The sequence below is a fragment of the Pan troglodytes genome, chromosome 12 (assembly GCF_028858775.2).
Source record: "Pan troglodytes isolate AG18354 chromosome 12, NHGRI_mPanTro3-v2.0_pri, whole genome shotgun sequence".
NCBI classification, from domain to species: domain Eukaryota; kingdom Metazoa; phylum Chordata; class Mammalia; order Primates; family Hominidae; genus Pan; species Pan troglodytes.
Genome location: NC_072410.2, coordinates 75,550,640 through 75,567,531, shown reverse-complemented (window position 1 = coordinate 75,567,531; position 16,892 = coordinate 75,550,640). Strand labels below are relative to the sequence as shown.

General features: G+C 42.0%; 1 protein-coding gene across 3 annotated transcripts in view; it reads right to left on the bottom strand.

The window, feature by feature from the left end:
• Positions 1-16,892, bottom strand: part of STPG4 (sperm-tail PG-rich repeat containing 4) — a 69,563-nt gene that overhangs the window by 36,878 nt on the left and 15,793 nt on the right. For 2 of the 3 annotated variants that reach the window (XR_010149532.1, XM_515456.7), the window contains exons 4-5: positions 6,446-6,510; positions 6,191-6,245 (exon numbers count right to left, since the gene is read on the bottom strand). Coding sequence is in view for 2 of the 3 variants with exons in the window: in XM_515456.7 (XP_515456.4) it covers positions 6,191-6,245; positions 6,446-6,510 (120 nt within the window). In the remaining variant the exon portion in view is untranslated. Of the gene's footprint in view, positions 1-2,890; positions 6,246-6,445; positions 6,511-16,892 lie in introns of those variants that run through there. The other variant, XM_063789878.1, reaches the window with a different exon arrangement.

The window sequence follows — 16,892 nt, the reverse complement described above, 5'->3', positions numbered from 1 at the left end:
TATGGAGTACATGAGATATTTTGATACAAGCATACAATGTGTAATAGTAACAGCAGGATAAATGGGGTATCCATCACCTCAAGCATTTATCATTTCTTTATGTTACAAACATGCCAATTATACTCTTATTTTTATTTTATTTATTTATTTATTTACTTATTTTTTTGAGATGGAGTCTCCCTCTGTTGCCCATTCTGGCGTGCAGTGGCGCGATCTCAGCTCACTGCAACCTCTGCCTCCCAGGTTCTAGCGATTCTCCTGCCTCAGCCTCCTGAGTAGCTGGGATTACAGGCGCATGCCACCACAGCTGGCTGATTTTTGTATTTTCAGTAGAGATGGGGCTTCACCATGTTGGCCAGGCTGGTAGGCTGGTCTTGAACTCCTGACCTCAAATGATCCGCCTGCCTCCCAAAGTGCTGGGATTACAGGTGTGAGCCACCGTGCCCAGCCAATTTTTAAATGTACAATAAATTATTGTTGACTATAATCACCTATTGTGCTATCAAATACTAGATCTTATCATTCTATCTAACTATATCTTTGTATCCATTAACCATCTCCACTTCCCCTTTCTCCATCCTCCACTACCCTTCTTAGTCTCTGGTATCCATCCTTCTACTCTCTATCTGCATGAGTTTGATTGTTTTATTAATAATTTTTAGCTCCTACAAATACATGAGAACATGCAAAGTTTGCCTTTCCGTGCATGGCTTATTTCACTTAACATAATGACCTCCAGTTCTGTCCATGTTATTGCAAATAGCAGGACCTCATTATTTTTTATGGCTGTGTAGTACTTTGTTGTGTATATGTACCACATTTTCTTTATCCATTCATCTGCTAATGTCCACTAAGGTTGCTTCCAAATCTTGGTTATTGTGAACAGTGTGCTGCAACAAACACCAGATACCTCTTCAATATACTGATTTCTTTTCTTTTGGGTATATACCCAGCAGTGAGATTGCTGGATCATATAGTAGCTCTATGTTTACTTTCTTGAGGAACCTTTGTACTGTTCTTCGTGGTGGCTGTACTAATTTACATTCCCACCAACAGTGTACAAGGGTTCCTTTTTCTCCACATCCTCGCCAGCATTCACTATTGCCTGTATTTTGGATTTAAGTCATTTAAACTGGGATGCAATGATATCTCATTGTAGTTTTGATTTGCATTTCTCTGATGATTAACGATGTTGAGCACCGTTTTATACACCTGTTGGCCATTTGTATGTCTTCTTTTGAGAAATGTCTATTCAGATCTTTTGCCTATTTTTTAAACAAATTATTAGATTTTTTTCCTATTGAGGTTGGGCATGGTGGCTCATACCTGTAATTCCAGCACTTTGGGAGGCCAAGGTGGGCAGATCGCTTGAGCTCAGGAGTTCAAGACCAGCCTGGGCAACATGGCAAGACCCCATTTCTACAAAAAATACAAAAATTTGCTGGATGTGGTGGCATGCACCTGTAATCCCAGCTACTTGAGGGGCTGAGGGGAAGGATTGCTTACACTAGGGAGGTCGAGGCTGCAGTGAGCTGTGTTTGCATCACTGCACTTCAGCCTGGGTGAAAAAGCAAGACGCTGTCTCAAAAAAAAGACCTTTTTCCTATTGAGTTGTTTGAGCTCTTTATATATTCTGGTTATTAATCCTTTGTCAGATGGATAGTTTGCAAATATTGTCCCCCATTATGTGGGTTGTCTCTTCACTTTGTTGATTGTTTCCTTTGTTGTGCAGAAACTTTTTAACTTGATGTGATCCCATTTATACATTTTTGCTTTGGTTGCCTGTGCTTGTGGGGTGTCACTCAAGAAATCTTTGCCCAGACCAATGTCCTGGAGTTTCCTCAATGTTTTGTTTTGATAATTTCATAGTTTGAGGTCTTAGATTTAAGTTTTTTTTTTTTTTAACTAGAGACAGGGTCTCCCTATATTGCCCAGGCTGGTCTCGAATTCCTGGGCTCAAGGGATCCTCCTGCCTTGGCCTCCCAAAGTGCTAGGATTACAGACGTGAGCCACCATACCCAGCCAGATTTAAGTCTTTAATCCATTTTGATTTGATTTTTGTAAAATGGCAAGAGATAGGGTTCTAGTTTCATTCATCTTCATATGGATATCCAGTTTTCCTTGCACCATTTATTGAAGAGACTGTCCTTTCCCCAGTGTGTATTCTTGGCACCTGTGTCAAAAATGAGTTCACTGTAGATATATGGATTTATTTCTGGGTTATCTATTCTGTTCCATTGGTCTCTATGTCTGTTTTTATGCTACTACCATATTGTTTTTGCTACAATAGCTCTGTAGTATAATTTGAAGTCAGGTAATACGATTCTTTCAGTTTTGTTCATTTTGCTCAGGATGACTTTGGCTATTCTGGGTCTTTTGTGGTTCCACGTTAAGTTTTAGGGTTCTTTCTTCTTTCTTTCCTTCCTCTTCTTTCTCCTCTTTCTCCTCTTCCTCCTCTTCCTCTTCTTTCTCCTCTTCCTCCTCTTCCTCTTCTTTCTCCTCTTCCTCCTCTTCCTCTTCTTTCTCCTCTTCCTCCTCTTCCTCTTCTTCTTTCTTCTTTCTTCTTTCTCTCCTTCTCCTTCTTCTTCTTCAGACAGGGTCTTGTTCTGTTGCCCAGGCTGGACTGCAGTGGCACACACATGGCTCACTGCAGCCTTGACCTCCTGGGCTCAAGTGATCCTCCCACCTTAGCCTCGCTGAGTAGCTGGGACCACAGGTGCATGCCATCATGCCCAGGTAATTTTTAAATTTTTTGTAGAGATGGAGTCTCTCTATGTTGCCTAGGCTGGTCTTGTACTCCTGGACTCAAACAATCCTCCTGCCTCAGCCTCCCAAAGTGCTGAGATTATAGGCATGAGCCACTGCACCTGGCCTCAGATGATTTCTTGTTGCTCATTAATGTCCTTTCCTTTCAGAATTTGAAGAACTCCTTTTAGCATTTCTTGTAGGACAGGTCTGGTGTTGAAATGCCTTAGCTTTGGTTGTCTGGGAAAGTATTTATCCTTCACATTTGAAGGATTTTTTACTGAATATACTATTCCAGGATAAGTTTTTTTCTTTCGGCACTTTAAATATGTCATGCCACTCACTCCTGGTCTATAAGGCTTCCACTGAGAAGTCTGCTGCCAGATGTATTGGTGCTCCATTGTATGTTATTTACTTCTTTCCTCTTGTGCTTTAGGGTCCTTTCTTTGTGCTTGATTTTTGGGAGTTTGATTATTAAATGTCTTGAGGTGGTCTTATTTGGGTTAAATATGCTTAGTGTTCTATAACCTTCTTGTACTTCAATATTTCTATTTTTCTCTAGGTTTGGAACGGTCCCTGTTATTATCCCTTTGAATAAACTTTCTACTTCAATCTCTCTCTCTATCTCTTTAAGGCCAATAACTCTTAGACTTGCCGTTTTGAGGCTATTTTATAGATTTTGTAAGCATGCTTCATTCTTTTTTCTTTTGTCTCCTTTGACTGTATTTTCAAATAGCTTGTCTTCAAGCTCACTAATTCTTTTTTTTTTTTTTTTTTTTTGAGACAGAGTCTTACTCTGTTGCCCAGGCTGGAGTGCAGCAGCACAGTCTTGGCTCACTGCAAGCTCCACCTCCCAGGTTCAAGCGATTCTCATGCCTCAGCCTCTCAAGTAGCTGGAATTACAGGCGTGCACCACCACACTCAGATACTTTTTGTATTTTCAGTAGAGACAAGCTTTTGCCATGTTGGCCAGACTGGTCTTGAAGTCTTGGCCTCAAGCCGTCTGCCTGCCTCAGCCTCCCAAAGTGCTGGGATTATAGGCATGAGCCACTGCACCCCATCCAAGCTCACAAATTCTTTCTTCTGTTTGATCAGTTCTGCTATTGGGAGACTCTGATGTATTCTTCAGCATGTCGATTGAATTTTTCAGCTCCAGAGTATCTGCTTGATTTTTTAAAATTATTTTGATTTGTTTGCTAAATTTATCTGATAGAATTCTGAATTCATTCTCTGTGTCATCTTAAATTTTGTTGCACTTTGTCAAAACAGCTATTTTGAGGTGTCTGTCTGAAGGGTCACATATCTGTGTCACTCTGGGATTGATCACTCGTGCTTTATTTAATTCGACTGGTGAGGTTGTGTTTTACTAGATGGTCTTGATACCTGTCTATGTTTGCCGATGTCTGGGCATTGTAGAGTTAGGTGTTTATTGGAGTCTTTGCAGCTGGTCTTGTTTGTACCTGTCCTTCTTGGGAAGGCTCTCCAAGTATTCAAAGGGAATTAAGTGCTGTAATCTGTCCTTGGTCACCATAGCTGTGTCTGCATTAGAGGGCACCCCAAGCCTAGTAATTGCTGTGATTCTGGTAGACTTGTAGAGGTAATGCCTTGGTAGTCTTGGATAAGATCTGAGAGAGTTCCCCGGATTACCAGGCAGAGACTCTGGTTCTCTTCCCTTCCCTTCCCCCAAACAAACGAAGTCTCTCTTTGTGCTGAGATGCCTAAAGCTGAGGGAGGGGTGACACAAGCACCTCTATGGCCAATATCCCTGGGACTGCACTGGGTCAGAGCCAGCATGGTACTGGGTCTCACCCAAGGGCTGCAGTAACTACTGCCTAGCTACTGCCCATGTTCACTCAAGGCCCAAAGGCTCTTCCCTTCAAGGCAGCATGCTGCCCCCTGGGCCCAGTGCAGATCAGAAATGCCATCTGGGAGCCAGGGCCTGGAGTCAGGAAACTTAGGAATTTATTGGGTACTCTATTCTACTGCAGCTAAGCTGGCACCCAAGCCAGAAGACAAAGTTTTTCCACTCGTCCCTCCCCTCTCCTCAAGCAGAAAGAATCTCTCTATGCCACTCAGGCCTGTAGCAAGTACTGCCTGGATACCACTAATGTTCACTCAAGGCTCTTCAGTCAGCTTGTGGGGAATGCTGCCAGGCCTGGGTCTCTCCCTTCAGGGCAGTGGGCTCCCCTCTGGCCCAGTGGGAGTCCAGAAATGACATCCAGGAGCCAATGCCTGGAATTGGGAACCCCAGGAGCCTGCTTGGTGCTCCACTTCACTGTGGCCGAACTGGTACCCAAGCTGCAAGACAAAATCCCCTTTACTCCTCCCTCTCCTTTCCTCAAGCAGGAGTCTCTCTCTGTGACCACTGTAGCTGGGAAAGTGCTGGATCACACCTGAAGCAGCACAGCACTGGCTAAGGCCTGCAGTGAGTGTTGTCTGGCCACTGCTGGTGTTTATTCGAAGCCCAAGGGGCTCTTTAGTCAGTAGGTGATGAATCTTGCCAGAACTGGGTCCTTCTCTTTAAGGCAGTGGATTCTCTTCCAGCCAGAGATGTGTCTAGAAATGTTGTCTGGGAGCTAGGGCCTGGTATGGGGGCCTCAGGACTCTGCCTGAGGTGCCCTATTCTGCTGTGGCTGAGCTGGTATCCAGATTCAAGACAAGTCCTCTTTACTCTCCCCTCTCCTCCTCTCAAGCAAAAGGAAGGCCTCTCTCTTGAAGCTGCAAGCTGTGCTGCCTGGGGCTGGGGGATGGCTGCTACAAGCACTCCCTTGGCTGCCCCAGCTGGTGTCTCACTAGGTCTTGTGTACCCTAAGTCCACTGCCTCTGAGCCCAGCAGAACACCCGAACTTGCCCAGGAATTGCAGTCCTTGTGGCCTAGACTGCCTTTCAAGCTTATTTAGGACCTCAGAGCACTTCAGCCCACAGTGGTAGGGAGAGCTGGAACTCAGTATCGAACGGCTGGGATGGGCAATTCCTGGCTGGCTAGGGCTGGTCTAAATGCTCCCTCCACGGGCACTAGCTGAATTCTGTCCTGTGTTGCTTTCCCTGTGACAGGCAGCACGGTGTTCCTGTGCAAAGACCCCCCGTCACGGCATTCCCTCTTCCCCAAGGGCAGATTCTCTCTTCATGCCACGTGGCTGCTGCCAGGGGATGGGGGAGGGTAGTGTCAGTAATTCAAGACTGTCTTTTCTACCCTACCCTCTTCAGTGCCTCTTTCCTTGATACAATGTTAAAACCTGGTATTGCGATCCCACACTTGCTTTTTGGTTCTTACAGAGGTGTTTTCTTGTGTGGATAATTGTGGATAATTGTGTGGATAATGGTGTTCCTGCTAGGGGGAACGATCACTGGAGGGTTCTATGTGGCCACCTTGCTCCACTCCAGAAAGCACAGCGTATTTTAAACATCAAATTCATCATGAGTTAACTGTCTACATTATACTTACGGGAATAAAATAGGTTGTTGGGAATCTTTGAACTGTTGAGCGAAATACACAGCTCCTATATTTCAAAATAAAAAAGAAAAGTGATTTTCTAAATCTATTTTTTAAAGATCTTTGTTAACTTATTCCCTACCTTTCATTAAATATTTTTAAATGTTAATTTGCATATGAGGTGCATAAATGAGGTTTAAAAGCCAGGAGTATTGGCGTGTAGGTATGTAAACAGAAAGGCAGCTTATTTAATCAGTATATAATTACCTGGAAGCATATTTGGGAACTGGTGCAGGAAGCACGTTGTATTGCCCCGGAGAAAGCTGAAGTGACTGCACAGAATGGACAAGGACACCAATAGATTAATAGAGGTTGTAAACTCACTTCGTTATCTGTCATTCGTAATCTTTTATTTTATGACCATACAACATTGGATAATTCCTTCTTTACTTTAATGGTGGAAAAGGAAAACATACATTTCCAAAGGTGGAGCTTCAAAACATTTAACACAGATTCGGTCTTCATGTTGAATTTTATAGACAACATACCTGAGATGCTGCATAGGAAAATGTCAAATTGATCACAGTTTTTCTTTTTATTTTTTTGAGATGGAGTCTCGCTCTGTCGCCCAGGCTGGAGTGCAGTGGCGTGATTTCCGCTCGCTGCAGCCTCCGCCTCCCCAGTTCAAGCAATTCTCTGCCTCACCCTCCCGAGTAGCTGGGATTACAGGTGCATACCACCACGCCCAGCTAATTTTTGTATTTTTAGTAGAGACAGGGTTTCACCATGTTGGCCAGGCTGGTCTTGAACTCCTGGCCTCAAGTGATCCACCTGCCTCAGCCTCCCAAAGTGCTGGGATTACAGGCATGAACTACCGTGCCCAGCCACATTTTTTTTTTCTTTTTTTTGAGATAGGTTCTCTGTTATCCAGGCTGGAGAATGATATGGCATGAACATAATTCACTGCAGCTTCAAACTCCTGGGCTCAAGTGCTCCTCCCACCTCCACATCCCAAGTAGCTGAGACTTCAGGTGTGTGCCACTGCACCCAGCTACTTTTTTATTTTTTGTAGAGACAGGATCTCACTATGTTGCCCGGGCTGGTCTTGAACTCCTGGGCTCAAGCAATCCTCCTGCCTCAGCCTCCCAAAGTGCTGGGATTACAGGTGTGAGCCACTGTACCTGACCCGATCACATCTTATTTTTATTTATTTATTTAGGGACAAAGTCTCGCTCTGTTGCCCACGGTGGAGTGCAGTGGTGTGATCACAGCTCACTGAAGCCTCGACGTCCCAGGCTCAAGTGATCCTCCCACCTCAGTCTCCCAAATAGCTGGGACCACAGATGCGCACCACCATACCTGGCTAATTTTCTTGGTCTTAATAGAGACAAAGTCTCACTATGTTGCCCAAGCTGGTCTCAAACACCTGAGCTCAAGCAATCCACCCAGTTTGGCCTCCCAAAGTGCTGGGATTACAGATGTGAGTCACTATGTCCAGCCGTGATCACACTTTAAATATTCTAGATTCAACAAATCAATTCAGCCATTTAGTGAGCCTGCTCTGGGGTAAAGCGCAGCACTAGTACTAGGGAATACAGTGGTTAAGAGAGCTACAGTCCCTGACCAGCAGGAGTGAGAGGCACCTACAGAAACAATCCTAACATAAACCTCTGTCATCAGTGCTAAAAGACAGATTGAAGATATGGGGGTAGGAAGAGATTAAATCCAACCGGGTGACCTCAAGATGAGAAAGATGATGAGATTTGAGGGAGGCTTTTAAGAAAGGCAGGACTTCCTCAAGGAGCTCAAGCAAGGGTCTTCCAAGAAAGAGGGGCCTCACATCTAACACTATTTCCATCAGGAAATTGTTGCAAACAACCTGGGTGGCTCCATTACCCCTGGGTCTAGGGACATTAGCCCCAAGTTATGATATAAGAATGTCAGGAGCTGGTTAAAATAGACAGGAGAGGCTTAATGCCTGCAATCCCAACACTTCGGGAAGCCGAGGCATGTGGATTGCTTGACGTCAGAAGTTCAAGACCAGCCTGACCAACATGGCAAAACCCTGTCTCTACTAAACATACAATGATTAGCCAGGCGTGGTGGTGGGCACCTGTAATCCCAGCTACTTGGGAAGCTGAGGCACGAGAATCACTTGAACCTGGGAGGCGGGGGTTGCAGTGAGCCAAGATCGTGCCACTGGACTCCAGCCTGGGAAACAGAGCGAGACTCACTCTGAAAAAAAAAAAAAAAAAAAAAGGAAGATATGTGAAGGAAGGTAGGGAAAGAAGGAAGGAGAATGAGAAGCCAGGAGGAGAAGATCATCCAGACATCCAGAGCTGGCAGGGAGGAGGGGAAGAGTTATATTATAAAATCCTAGGACCTGAAGTGAATAATCCCCTCCACTCCCTATTATTTTTACGTCAGATTTTAAGAAACAATACCGCTTTTATTAAAAAGGCATCTACCTCCCAGCACTCGCTGGCACATGGAAGTTCACTACTATATTTCACCCTGCAGCTGTCTTTCCCATATTAGTACACAACTTTGATTGCAGAAGCAGCTTATTGTGGATAGAGTGATGATAACAGTCAATACAAATTTTATGGTGAAATATATGCATTTTCCTGATGCACCTGTGCTGCTTGAGTGCTCACTTGACATCATAAACACCAAGGAAACAAAGGTATTCTTGTGTCATTCTTGTGTCTTATAGAAGCACAGAAACACAATTTAAACTGGGTATTCTTGGGGGCCAGCAATGTCCTATTTCCTGATTCTGATGACAATTACGTGGATGTTTGCTTTCTGTTTTTAAAATGTGCATATTTGCTTTATGCTTCTTTCTCTCTCTCTCTCGCACATACACAGATATAAACAGGAGATGAAAAAAGAAAACTGAAAAGGGGAAAAAACCTCTTAAAGCAGTCATTTATTTATCTATACTGAGCAATCCATGTAAGATTTCCATAATGAAGTGCTCACGGAAAAACTATTAGCATTACTCTGGAAAGGAATATTGGTTACCTGTAACATCTATATTTGTCCTACTATACTTGGCATTTACCATTCTTTGCTACTTAACATAATTGAAAGGGGGCTTTTTTTTCATGAAGTGTTGAATAGTCAGCTGCTTTATGTAGGAGACTGTTTTCCTGTTCATTGCTAAACTTGGTTCCATTTTCCTTGGATCTAATGGTATATATATGTGCATATATATATTTCTAATTCCAACATATGCTTCTCAGTTTTTTTTTTTTTTTTTTTTTTTTTTTGAGACAGGGCCTTGCTCTGTCACCCAGGCTGGAATGCAGTGGCGCAACCATAGCTCACTGTGCTTCAACCTCCCAGGCTCAAGCGATCCTCCTGCCTCAGCCTTCTGACTACCTGGGACTATAGGCATGTGCAACCACACCTAGCTATTTTTTAAAATTATTGTAGAGTTGAGATCTCACTATGTTGCCAGGGCTGGTCTCAAACTCTTGGGCTCAAGCGATCCTCCCACCACAGCTTCCCTAAGTGCTCAGATTATAGGTGTGAGCCAACATGCCTGGCCAGTTCTTCATTTTTAAGGCTTAGAGAATCTAGGCAAGATGCCAGTAAAAATATCTGATTCTCACTAATTAATGTTTCAATCCATGCTGATTAGGCACTCAAATCTTTTTTTTTTTTTTTTTTTTTTTTTTTTGAGACTGAGTTTGGCTCTCGTCGCCCAGGCTGGAGTGCAATGGCGCAATCTCGGCTCACCACAACCTCTGCCTCCCGGGTTCAAGTGATTCTCCTGCCTCAGCCTCCTGAGTAGCTGGGATTACAGGCATGCACCACCACGTCTGGCTAATTTTGTATTTTTAGTAGAGACAGGGCTTCTCCATGTTGGTCACGCTGGTCTCAAATGCCCAACCTCAGGTGATCCACCCGCCTTGGCCTCCCAAAGTGCTGGGATTATAGACATGAGACACCGCGCCCGGCCAGGCACTCAAATCTTATAAGAGCTTGAATGTGGCAGGATGGTATTAGTATGGATATATAATTCAGTTATGTTGCACCAAACACCATCAATGTCAGAAAACTGAAATAATGTGAAAAAAGCCAACCCTACTTACTAAGCTCTTGGTGTGACTACATATACATATACATATACATATACATATACACATACATATACTTGACTTTATTTAGAACAGTTTTAGGGTCAGCAAAATTGCAAGGAAAGAGATTTCCATATACTCTTTGCTCCCACACATGCATAACCTCCAGTATCATCATGCCACACTAAAAAGGTACAGACGAACCTACACTGGCACATCATTATCACTCAAAGTCCATATGTTACATTAGACCTCACTCTTGGTGTTGTACTTTCAAGGGTTTTGATGAATGTGCAATGACATGTATCCACTATTATAGTATCACAGAGTGGTTTCACTGCCCTAAAAATCCTGTGTTCTCCCTAATTATCCCTCCTTCCCCTCAACCCCTGACAACCACTGATCTTTTTATAGTCTCCATAGTTTTGCCTTTTCCAGAATGTCATAGAGGTGGAATCATACCATATGCAGCCTTTTCAGATTGGCTTCTTTCACTTCGTGATATGCATTTATGTTTCCTCCATGTCTTGTTATGGCTTCATAGCTCATTTCTTTTTAGTGCTGAATAATATTCCATTGTCTGGATGTACCACAGTTTATTTATCCATTCATCTACTTAGCAACATCTTTGTTGCTTCCAAATGTGGGCAATTATGAATAAAGCTGCTATAAACATCCATGTGCAGGCTTTTGGGTGGGTGTAAGCTTTCAAGTCCTGTGGGTAAATACTATGGAGCACAACTGCTGGATCTTATGTAAGAGTATGTTTAGTTTTTTAAAAAACGGCCAAACTGTCTTCCAGAGTGGCTATACCATTTTGCATTCTCACTAGCAATGAATGAGAGTTCCTGTTGCTCCACATCCTTGCCAGCTTTGATGTTGTCAGTGTTCTGGACTGGGGCCATTTCATATTTGTGTAGTATCTCATTGTCTTAATTTGCATTTCCCTGATGACATATGATGTGAAATGTTTTTTCATATGCTTTTTTGACATCTGTATGTCTTCTTTGGAGAGGTGTATATTAAGGAGTTTGGCCAATTGTTTAATCGAGTTGTTTTCTTATTGCTGGGTTTTCAGAGTTCTTTGTATATTTTGGTCAACAGTTCTTTCTCAGATATATCTTTTGCAAATATAGTCTCAGTTAGTCACTTGTCTTTTCATTCTCTTCAGTGTCTTTTGCTGAGCAGAAAATTTTAGTTCCAAAGAAATCCAATTTATTAATTATTTCTTTCATGGATCATGCCTTTGGTGTAGGATCTAAACTCAAAATCGTCTAGATTTTCTTATGTTACCTTCTAGAAGTTGTATAGTCTTGCTTTTTACATTTAAGTTTTGTAATCAACTTTGAGTTCATTTTTGTGAAGGGTTTAAGGTCTGTGTCTAGATTCTTTTCCTCTTTTTTATTTTTATTTTGGAGGAAGAGTCTCACTCTGTCACCCAGGCTGGAGTGCAGCGGGGTAATTTCAGCTCACTGCAACCTGCACCTCCCAGGTTCAAACGATTCTCCTGCCTCAGCCTCCCAAGTAGCTAGGATTACAGGCACCCGCCACCACGTCTGACTAATTTTTATATTTTCAGTAGAGATGGGGTTTCACTATATTGGCCAGGCTGGTCTTGAACTCATGACCTCAAGTGATCCATCTGCCTCGGCCTCCCAAAGTGCTAGGATTACAGGCATGAACCACCACGCCCAGCCTCTTCTTTTTTGAATGTGGATATCCAGTTGTTCCAGCACCATTTGTTGAAAAAACTATCTTTTCTTTGTTGTATTGCCTTTGCTCCTTTGTCAAAATTCAGTTGACTATATTTTTGTGTGTCTATTTCTGTATTCTCTATTCTGTTCCATTGATCTATTTGTCTATTCTTTGCCAATATAATACTCTCTAGATTACTGTAGCTTTTAAGTAGGCCTTGAAGTCAGGTAGTGTCAGTCCTCTAACTTTGCTATTCTCCTTCATCATTGTGTTGGCTATTCTAGGTTTTTGCCTTTCCATATATACTTTAGACTGTTTGTTGATAGCCACAAAATAACATTCTCTAATTATTATTGGGATTGCATGGAATTTAAAGATCAAATTGGGAAGAACTGACATCTTGACAATATTGATCTTCCTATCCATGGGAAATCTCTTCATTTATTGAGTTCTTCTTTGATTTCTTTCTTTTTTTTTTGAGACAGAGTTTCACTCTTGTTGCCCAGGCTGGAGTGAAATGGCGCAATCTCAGCTCACTGCAACCTCTGCCTCCCAGGTTCAAGCGATTGTCCTGCCTCAGCTTCCCGAGTAGCTGGGGTTATGGGCGCCTGCCACCATGCCCAGCTAATTTTTTGTATTTTTCAGTAGAGACGGGGTTTCACTATGTTGGCCAGGCTGGTCTCAAACTCCTGACCTCAGGTGATGCACCCGCTTTGGCCTCCCAAAGTGCTGGGATTACAGGCATGAGCCACCGCGCCCAGCCAAGTTCTTCTTTGATTTCTTTCATCAGTTTGTTGTTTTCCTCATTTAGATCATGTACATATTTTGTTAGATTTATACCTAAGTATGTCATCTTTCGGCGTCCTAATGTGAAGTTATTATATATGTGTGTGTTCTTGACCTTACCAGTAATATTTTATTTTATAATGCAAATAATCCTTCTATCATCATGAGTTTTGACACACGTAGTTTGAGAAGGAAGAGAAGTAAATTCATTTCATCTAATCTTACAATTTCTAGCCAAATGTTTGGTCAATGGAAGAGAGAGAAAGGCATGCTTTTTGAAAGGTACTGTGTTTTAAAATTCAAATTCCACTTTTTCATTGCTGGTATATAGAAAAGTAATCGACTTTTGTATATTAACCTTTATCCTGCAAACTTGCTATAATTTGTTATTAGTTTCAGGAATTTTTGTTGATTCTTTTGGATTTTCTACATAGGCAATCATGTTATCTGTGAACAAGGCAGTTCTTTTTCTTCCTTCCCAATCAGTATACTTTTTATTTCCTTTTGTTGTCTTGTTCCATTAGCTGTAACTTCCACTACAATGTTGAAAAGGAATGGTGAGAGAGGACATCCTTGCCTTTTTCCTGATCTTAGTGGGAAAGCTTCTAGTTTCTCACCATTAAGTATGATGCTAGCTGTAGGTTTTTTATAGATACTCTTTATCAAATTGAGGAAGTTCCTATTTCTAGTTTACTGAGAATTATTTTCATAAATGGGTGTTGAATTTTCTCAAACGCTTTTTCTGCATCTATTGACATGATTATGTGACTTTTCTTTTTTAGCTGTTGATGTGATAGATTATTTGATTTTTAAAATATTGAGCCAGCATTGCATACCTGGGATAAATCTCACTTGGTTGCGATGTAGAATTTTTTAATACATTGTTAGACTTAATTTGCTACCATTTTGTTGAGGATTTTTACATCTATGTTCATGAGACATACTGGTCTGTAGTTTTCGTTTCTTGTAATGTCTTTGTCTGGTTTTGGTATTATGGTGACACTGGCCTAATAGAATGAGTTAGGAGGTGTGTCCCCTGCCCTCTATCTTCTGAAAGGGATTAGTAAAGAATTGGCATAATTCCTTCCTTAAATATTTGATAGAATTCACCTGTGAACGCATCTGGGCCTAGCAATGTCTATTTTGAAAAGTTATAATCACTGATTCAATTTAATAGATATAGGCCTATTCAGACTCTATTTCTTTTCACGTCAGTTGTGGAAAATTCTATCTTTCAAGTAATTGGTTCATTTTATCTAGGTAATCAAATTTGTGGAAATAGGGTTATTCAGAATATTCCTTTACTGTCCTTTTTAATGTCAATAGGATCTGTAGTGATGTCTCCTCTTTTGTGTCTAATATTAGTCATTTGTGTTTTCTCTCTTTTTTCTTAGTTAGCCTAGATAGATGCTTATCAATTTTATTGTCTTTTCAAAGAATCAGCTTTGAGTTCCTTGATTTTCTCTATTGATTTTCTGTTTTCAATTTCATTGACTTCTGCTCTATCATTTCTTTTCTTTCACTTACTTTGGATTTAATTTACTCTTCTTTTTCTGGTTTCCTAAGGTGCAGACTTACATGATTAATTTTTGGTTTTTCTTCTTTTCTAATACATGCATTCAATACTATAAATTTCCCTCTAAGCATTGCTTTTGCTACATCCCACAAATTTTGTTAAATTTTGTTTTCACTTCCATTTAGTTCAAAGTATTTTAACATTTCTCTTCAGACATTTTTCTAACAACACAGATCCATGTGTTATTTAGAAGTGTGTTGTTTAATCTCCACATATTTTGGGGTTTTCTAGTTATCTTTGTGTTATTGATTTGCAGTTTAATTCAGTTTAATTCCATTGTGGTCTGAGAGCAGACATTGTATAATTTCTATTCCTTTAAATTTGTTAAGGTTTTTTTTTTTTTTTTGGAGATGGAGTCTTACTCTGTCACCCAGGATATAGTGCAGTGGTGTGATCTCGGCTCACTGCAACCTCCACCTCCTGGGTTCAAGTGAGTCTCCTGCCTCAGCCTCCCAAGTAGCTGGAATTACAGGCACCCGCCACCATGCCTGGTTAATTTGTTTTTTTAGATGGAGTCTTGCTCTGTTGCCAGGCTGGAGTGTAGTGCCATGATCTCAGCTCACTGCAACCTCTGACTCCCTGGTTCAAGAGATTCTCCTGTCTCAGCCTCCCAAGTAGCTGGGATTACAGGAACGTGCCACCACACCCAGCTAATTTTTGTATTTTTAGTAGAGACGGGGTTTCACCATGTTGGCCAGGATAGTCTCGATCTCTTGACCTTGTGATCTGCCTGCCTAGGCTTCCCAAAGTGCTGGGATTACAGGCATGAGCCACTGCACCTGGCCAATTATTTTGTATTTTTAGTAGAGACGGGGTTTCACCATGTTGGCCAGGCTGGTCTTGAACTCCTGACCTCAAGTGATCCACCTGCCTTGGCCTCCCAATGTGCTGGGATTACAGGTGTGAGCCACCGCTGCCAGCCCTGTTAAGGTATGTTTTATGGCTCAGAATGTGATCTCTCTTGGTGAATGTTCCATGTGAGCTGGAGGAAATGTGTATTCTGCTGTTTTTGGATGAGGCAGTCTATAGACATAAATCATATCCTGTTGATTAAATGGTGCTGTTGAGTTCAACTATGTACTGACTGATTTTCTGCCTGCTGTATTTGTCCATTTCTGATAGAGGGGTATTTATACTGAAGTCATCTATTTCTCCTTGCAGTTCTATTAGTTATTGCCTCACATATTTTGACGATCTGTTGTTAGGCACATACACATTGCCAAATATAATTATATCATCTTGTAGAGTTGACCCCTTTATTAAGTAATGCCCCTCTTCATCCCTGATAACACTTATTGCTTTGATGTCTGCTCTGTTTGAAACTAATATAGCTACTCCTGCTTTATTTTTTTTTTCAATTTGAGAGCAGGTACTGTTTATTAACTGACCAGATTAGAAAAATAATCATGGTAGACACCTTAGTTCATTCTTCTAATAAGCCTGTTGATCTGGTCCCCCCTGTTGCCAGCATCTCCACCTTCTACAAAATGGGTGGTCTTTGTCTTCATTCCATCTCATGGAAAGGATAATTTGAAGGGCCACAGGAAGTTATTTGCTTCTTTGAAGAATTTTCCAACAGTATAGATCTCATGAATCAGATCCTCCACACAGATGATGCCATATTTACCAAGAGATCAAAAGTGGGTTTCTTGTAGACAACATACAAGATTATGCTCTGACAATTTTGATTAACTCCGACAATCTCTCTTTTAATTGGTGTCGTTAGACCAATTAGAGTTTGCATAGTATATCTTTCTCCACCCATTTACTTCTAAATCTCAGCCCACTGCACCCTCCGCCTCCTGGGTTCAAGCAATTCTCCTGCCTCAGCCGCCTAAGTAGCTGGGACTACAGGCGCCCACCATCACACCCGGCTAATTTTTGTATTTTTAGTAGAGATGGGGTTTCATTCTGTTGGCCAGGCTGGTCTCAAACTCCTGACCCTGTGATCCGCCCGCCTCAGCCTCCCGAAGTGCTGGGATTACAAGCGTGAGCCACAGCACCCAGCTGCAGCATCAGTCTTTTTCATGAGTCTCTACCTCTCTCTAGTATAGACTCATGAAAATCTGTGACCATCTGTACTGTGAATTTCACAAGATTTTCTCAGCTACCTCCTCACCCTTAGGTGGCACAAGATGACTAAAGCTGGCTGGAGTTGGGTATTGCCCTTCCCTCAGGTCAGTTAGGTCCTGATTGAATAGTTTCTCCTGAGGGCAGGCCTTGTTAGTAAGAGAGTGCCTGACATATTTCAAAATGGTTCCTTTTCCTCTCCTCTGCCAGCAGCAGGGGCAGGATTTCTCTCTGTAAGAACCTGGGAGAGCTCCTGCAGGTAAACCTCAAAACATGTGAGGCACCCCCTATGATTAGGTCCTCCTGGAGCTTTTAACTCTCAGATTTGCCAACACTTAGCCTCCAGCAATTCTTCAGTTGTAGTTCAGGTGTTCCTACCCCAGCCATGGTTCCTGCAGAAGTTGGTATTTTCTGCCCTGGTAAATTGTAATTCTCTGTATCCTCCTGGCCATCTCTCCAATTTTGGGGATAGTCTGCCCTGTGACCTCACTTCTCTTAC